At 41.1% G+C, this 7392-nt stretch overlaps 1 protein-coding gene across 3 annotated transcripts in view; it reads left to right on the plus strand.

The window, feature by feature from the left end:
- wasf1 (WASP family member 1) overlaps window positions 1–7392 on the plus strand; it is a 554848-nt gene that overhangs the window by 462378 nt on the left and 85078 nt on the right. For all 3 annotated transcript variants that reach the window (XM_051925241.1, XM_051925242.1, XM_051925243.1), the window contains exon 5: window positions 21–174. In XM_051925241.1, the coding sequence (XP_051781201.1) occupies window positions 21–174 (154 nt within the window). The remainder of the gene's footprint in view (window positions 1–20; window positions 175–7392) is intronic.

Below are 7392 nucleotides of genomic sequence, written 5' to 3' on the forward strand. Positions count from 1 at the left end.
GTCTGTCCTTTGTCTTCTAGTTTCCTTGCAGGACATTACCATGAGGAAAGCCTTCCGAAGTTCTACTATCCAGGACCAGCAACTGTTTGATCGCAGAACATTGCCAATTCCGTTACAGGAAACATATGACATATGTGAGCAGCCTCCTCCTCTAAACATACTGACACCTTACAGGTGAGCAAGAAGCAGTTCATTTGAGCGCATGGTGTTTTTGATTAAGAATATATTTCTGTCATCACTGTATTTCCAATTTGTGGCACCATAGAGAAGAGCTCTTTGATAGTTCCTTTTTTTTTTTTTTTTAGAGTTCTAGCTATAATGACTCCAGGTAAGAGGCTCTGTTCACACTATCCTTCTATAAGCCTCCACTCGCTATGCTGTGGGGTTCATTTGGTGAAAAGTTACTTTTAATTCTGAACACGATGCTTGAAAGCTGACAGAATAACTGTAATACTGCTCATTAATATTCCATTTTTTGCCTTATTAATATCATGTGTCAAATAAGTGTTGTATTAAAGATCTTTCACTCAGAACCTCATAGTTCACAAAGGAGTTGATCAATTTGTTTGGTTCTTTCTAACCACCTTCTAAGCTAAATCGCTAGCACTGGTTGTTTAATGCCCTTGTTTGCTTAATCTCAACTGTTTGTGTTGCATGGGCAGGATGGCTTAGCAAGAAAAAATGCTTCCCAGCAGGGATTACTGTAATTGAATCGCTCATTGCAGTGCCTCTGAAGTGATAATTGGTTTTCATTTACACAGAGTTCTTGTCCTTACTTGTTATTTCAAGACTCTTGGATTCTCTTAATACACATAAATTACATTTTCATCCAAAGCATTTGTCTGCTTATGTTCTGTAGTTTAATAAGTCAAAAATAACTATGTATTTCTTTTTATGATAAAGCTTTTCCTTTTACTGTGGAGTTTTAAAAGCCGTCCACTGTGATAAAGACAACCACCCAACCTGCAGCAACTAATTGTCCGAAGCTCCCTAAGTCAAGTCAAGTTGGGGAGCATGCACTGGTACAGTATGTTGCCGCACCCACTACACGTCGAAACAGCTCGGGATCCCGGTTGGCAACCCCCCAGGCAGACACGCGGTCCAGTCCTACCCTCCGGAAATTTCCGTCTATCTGCCGCAGCCAGGTGTTTCGTGGGCGAACCCTTGGCCTGGTCCAGCCACTTGGGTCCCCAACAATGAGGATCTTATGAGCCCTCGGGGAAACGCCCCACATGGCCGTAGTGCCGTAACTGACGCTCCCTCACAATGCAGGTAATGTGCCTCATTCGGAACTCCATGAGCAACCGCTCATTCGACACAAAGTCAAACCAACAGTACCAAAGGATTTTCCGGAGAGACACAGTGCCAAAGGAGTCCAGTCAGGTCACTGGATAGTGTCCATGTCTCACAACCATATAGCAAGACAGGAAGCACCAGGACTTGGACCTTCATCCTTTTGCATAGATATTGGGAGCGCCAACCTCTCAACAAGGTCAACACTCTGTCCGCAAACAGACACACTGCTAATGGCTGTGCCCAAGAGGTCATTAAAGACCTGGATCTTGTTTTTTCTCCAGGACACTCACAAGCCCAGACACTCAGACTCCTCACAGTCTCTCGACCGCCCCTATCAGAGCCTCCATTGACTCCGCGAAGATCAAAGCATCGCCAGCAAAGTCAAGATCCGTGAATCTTTCTTCACCAACAGATGCCCCACAGCCGCTGGACCCCACCACCTTGCCCAACACCCATACAAGCCATACAAGCATTGAACAGAGTAGGAACAAGAACACACCCCTGACGAACCCCAGAATCAACTGGGAAAAAACGCAGAGGTCCTGCCTCCACTCTGCACAACACTCACAGTACCAGTGTTCAGGCCAGCCATGACATCCAGCAACCTCGAGGTGATCCCGCGAACCCTCAGGATGTCCCATAGGGCAGCTCGATCAACTGAGTTGAGCGCTTTGCGAAAATCGACAAAGGCTGCAAAGAAACTCTGCCAATATTTGCGTTTGTGCTCCATGAGAACCTTCAGTGCTAGGATGCGGTCAATGGTAGACTTCTTAGGCATAAAACCAGACTGTTCCGGTCGCTGGTAGGTGAGCAGGTGATCACGGTTCCTATTGAGGATGACCCTAGCAAGGACCTTACCCGGCACCGAGAGCAGTGCTATCCCCCTGTAGTTGCTGACACAAACCAAGCAGCTTACTACTGAAAACGGCAAATATAGGAGTGAGTGGGGATCGAACCGGGAACTCTTGATTACACTTGGTTTGTGGCTGTACTTGTGCTGTGCTTTTCTCTCTGTTACTTAGTGTGTCAGATCGGCGGAGGGGTGATGTTAGAGCGCGTGAGCTTATTCAGTGCAGCAGGAACAACACACATGTTGATCTTTTTTTTTCTTTCAATACATGTGCCTTCCCTGTTTATTTGTATATCTCTGCCTGTCTGTCTCTCTATTACGCAGTGCTCTGTCTGTCTGTCTGTGTGTTATGGATCTTGAAAAAATAAGTTATAAGGACAGTTGTTCATGTTAATTGCAGTCTCAATTGTTAAAAAAATATTTTAAAAGGAGCATCCCACATGAAAATATAACAAACTCATTAACTGACAGTGCATACTAATTTATAAATTTTAGGTCCGTTTGAGGTTAAAAAGAAAAAAAGAAGTAACACTTTATCCCCAGCGGGGAATTGAACTCATGTCTATGAGGCACAGCAAAGCTACTGCGCTCTGAGAGGCAAATCTTAGCGCGCTACACCACGGAAACTGTTATATAGTTCTTGAAGCTTTTGTGAAAGTGTTTATTTGATCTTTGGAAATCGGGCTTTACACATTCCATAGTTTATGCCAACATTTTGTAACATTTATTACTAAAATATGAAAAAATTTCTGTTTTAACAATGTGTTTACACAGATTACTGTAGAAACGGTATACACATGAAATGCATGTGTTCCAAATAACGATCTATTATTTCCACTCTAAAACTCCACTTCACTCCCAGATAATCAAGGCATGAGCTAGGAAAAGTTCATGCACGTTCTAAGTTGGAGGGGGGATGGAATAGCCCGCTGCTGGCAGCTTGTCTTTTATCAGCACATTTAGAGGACAAAAGACGCTGGCGGAGAGGTGTGAACGGATTTAAGAAGCGATTTAAGGTGGGCCGGATCTACGAGTTTTTTCGTAGACTCTGGTAATTCTAGTGTTAAAGGATTTCCAATGCTGTACATTATCTGTCCTAGTGTCTATATAAGCACAGGGAACTCCAGTTTCTGTATTACATCTTGCCTGAAGAAGGGGCCTGAGTTGCCTCGAAAGCTTACATATTGTAATCTTTCTAGTTAGCCAGTAAAAGGTGTCATTTTGCTTAACTTCTCATTACTTCACATATCACATGACAAACTATTCTCAATACGGTATTTTAGCCAGCACTTGTTTATATGGAGCAGTTCCTTCCTAAGAGAGAGCTAGAGTGCCTGTGGTTATAGTGAATGATTCTTAAAATAGTCAATTAACTCATCAAGAGTAAATATTCAAAATCTGGATTAACTGTGAAACATTTTATATTCATGATGTTTTAGAAAGTATCTCAGTCCAATATGCCTAAGCAATGAATGCAGGATTTATGAGCTTTTAACAAAATATCGAAATAACAAAATTTATTTAAAAGAATTATTCTGTACTTAACATACTTACTATACTAATAATTTTAAAGATGGTTTTGTAGAAATAACTGTAACTGAAAAAAAACAGTCAGAAGTAAACAGTGCAGTCTGAACCAGCTTGTTATAATATATTTGTAGTTGCCAATGTATTCTCTGCCTAGGCTGTTTAAGCCTACAAACCGGCATCAGAACTACAAGCAAACTAGTGCACAAACAGCAGCAAATCCACACCCAATCAGGATAACCCACTCTACCCAAATGGTGTGTCACCAGAACAGCACTAATACTAGAACAAATTTGAGAGCTGTAAATTTTGTCTGTAGCACATTTAACAAGAATTTTGTAATGTGTCTTTAGCCTTGTAGTCTTGATTTCTTATATAGGCAGAAAAATCATTCCAGAGTTACAGGGTTCTAGTGTTGAGAGATTTCCCTGTTAAACTAGGCTTATTTTTCACTTAAATTCAATGTTTTACAATAATCATCAATCAATTTTGTGATTTTTCCATATTTAATGCTGAGGTCATTGGAATCCAATGTCTGTCCTGGTAGGCACTTAGTAAATCTTATCAGTAGTGGAAAAGTGGAAGAGTCCAGTTATAACCTTTAGGTCAAAAAGAGATTTTTAAAAATTGTCTCTAAGCTTAGATGGAAGCTATTGTTGAAATTAAAGAACTGGGATTATATTGTCTAACTTGCTAGTTCTAGTTTTTTCTTCACCTTGCATTGTATTAAACAATTAGTATGAACAGTCTGAAAGTAACCCATTATAGTAGTCAATTTTTCTTGATACAAATGAACAGTCTTTCCTTTATATACCTGGTCTATTAAGAAACCACTTTTAAAGTAATACAGCCGATCTTCTACAACGTGTGGAAATATGATGACATCAGGGTAAATCAGTATCCAAGATAAAACGTACATTTTGTCTGGATTGGGCCTACAGCAACAATACTTGCTTAATAAAGAGGTTAGGAGCATGCGCTGATATAGCGCATTGCTGCACCCACCACATGACAAACCACTTCAAGATCCCAGATTAGGACCTGAGTTCAGCCATGCGATGGGTGACACCTCAGTACCACACTAGTTCAGATGGAATGGAACAGTGTGAGGTTTTTTATGGTGGCTGGAGTGCCAATTCTGCCACCAACCCCCATATTTTTCCCTGCAGGTTGGAGGGCCTACTTGCAGGGCTGGATGCAGATTAACGTCATACCCAGGACGATGCGATTCCAGGTTAAGGGCCTTGCTCAGGGGCCCAATGGAGTAGACTCATTTCTGCCACTTACAGGATTTGAACCGGCAATCTTCCAATTGCCAGTGCAGATCCCTAGCCTCAGAGCCACCACTCCATTTTTAATGAAGAACTTTAAAAATAGAATCTTTGAAAATACTCTCCAGGGCAAAACCTCTAAAAATGCCTGCTCAGCCCTGCAGTGTGGACCGGTGAAAATGTAGACTTTTAAAAATGCTGGCTGTAATCACTCTCTTATTTGTTCATGCTTATTATATAGCCCTTCCCTCATTCCGTGATTGGTCACCCTTCATGGAAGAAAATCATATTCCAGCTTCACGGACATAGAAGAGCTTCTTTTCATTGCACTTATTGAGTTGCTTACCTGTACATATCTAAATTGCATTTTTGTACAGTTTGAATGCTACATACAGTGGGGCAAAAAAGTATTTAGTCAGCCACCAATTGTGCAAGTTCTCCCACTTAAAAAGATGAGAGAGGCCTGTAAAAAATGAGAAAACAACATCCAGAAAACCACATTGTCTGATTTTTAAAGAATTTATTTGCAAATTATGGTGGAAAATAAGTATTTGGTCACCTACAAACAAGCAAGATTTCTGGCTCTCACAGACCTGTAACTTCTTCTGTAAGAGGCTCCTCTGTCCTCCACTCGTTACCTGTATTAATGGCACCTGTTTGAACTCGTTATCAATATAAAAGACACCTGTCCACAACCTCAAACAGTCACACTCCAAACTCCACTATGGCCAAGACCAAAGAGCTGTCAAAGGACACCAGAAACAAAATTGTAGACCTGCACCAGGCTGGGAAGACTGAATCTGCAATAGGTAAGCAGCTTGGCGTGAAGAAATCAACTGTGGGAACAATTATTAGAAAATGGAAGACATACAAGACCACTGATAATCTCCCTTGATCTGGGGCTCCACACAAGATCTCACCCCGTGGGGTCAAAATGATCACAAGAACGGTGAGCAAAAATCCCAGAACCACACGGGGGGACCTAATGAGTGACCTGCAGAGAGCTGGGACCAAAGTAACAAAGGCTACCATTAGTAACACACTACGCCGCCAGGAACTCAAATCTTGCAGTGCCAAACGTGTCCCCCTTCTTAAGCCAGTACATGTGCAGGCCCGTCTGAAGTTTGCTAGAGAGCATTTGGATGATCCAGAAGAGGACTGGGAGAATGTCATATGGTCAGATGAAACCAAAATAGAACTTTTTGGTAAAAACTCTACTCGTCGTGTTTGAAGGAGAAAGAACACCATACCTACTGTAAAGCATGGGGGTGGAAACATCATGCTTTGGGGCTTTTTTTCTGCAAAGGGACCAGGACGACTGATCTGTGTAAAGGAAAGAATGAATGGGGCCATGTATCGTCAGATTTTGAGTGAAAATCTCCTTCCATCAGCAAGGGCATTGAAGATGAAACGTGGCTGGGTCTTTCAGCATGACAATGATCCCAAACACACCACCCGGGTAATGAAGGAGTGGCTTCGTAAGAAGCATTTCAAGGTCCTGGAGTGGCCTAGCCAGTTTCCAGATCTCAACCCCATAGAAAATCTTTGGAGGGAGTTGAAAGTCCGTGTTGCCCAGCGACAGCCCCAAAACATCACTGCTCTAGAGGAGATCTGCATGGAGGAATGGGCCAAAATACCAGCAACAGTGTGTGAAAACCTTGTGAAGACTTACAGAAAACGTTTGACCTCTGTCATTGCCAACAAAGGGTATATAACAAAGTATTGAGATGAACTTTTGTTATTGACCAAATACTTAGTTTCCACCATAATTTGCAAATAAATTCTTCAAAAATCAGACAATGTGATTTTCTGGATTTTTTTTTCTCATTTTGTCTCTCATAGTTGAGGTATACCTATGATGAAAATTACAGGCCTCTCTCATCTTTTTAAGTGAGAGAAGTTGTACAATTGGTGGCTGACTAAATACTTTTTTGCCCCACTGTACATGTGCAAAAGGCAAATAATTTACTAGCCCCTGCAGTTTTGCAAAAAATCCTGTGGTTAGCTGCGCTACTGTTCCTTCATATATTTTTTTTCTCTGTTGTGAGTGTGAAATGTTCTAGGTGAATGTGTACCTCACGTGTTTTTGCTTATTTTAGTGTGAATGGAGATACTTTTCATAAAAAGATGTAAAAATGCTAGTGTGGATGATTGTTTTCACTTAAAATGCATTTTTTAAATTAAAATATACTAGTGTGGATGCAGCCTGAGTGAGAATAAAATGTGACATATTTGAGGTAATGACACCATGTTCTTCAAGTGACCAACACAATCTTCAGGGATCAAAAGTTGAAAAGTAAGAGCTGAGTTCCATACTGTTATGCTTTTAAGAGCTTACAAACACAGTATGGTCTGGCTTCAAAAAACCAAGCTGGCCATGAATGTCACAATCTACAAATCTAATTTTTCTTTTCTTTTAATACCTTTCTTTAAGTAATAGTGTATCCC

This window comes from Erpetoichthys calabaricus, chromosome 3 (assembly GCF_900747795.2).
Source record: "Erpetoichthys calabaricus chromosome 3, fErpCal1.3, whole genome shotgun sequence".
Taxonomy (NCBI): Eukaryota; Metazoa; Chordata; class Cladistia; order Polypteriformes; family Polypteridae; genus Erpetoichthys; species Erpetoichthys calabaricus.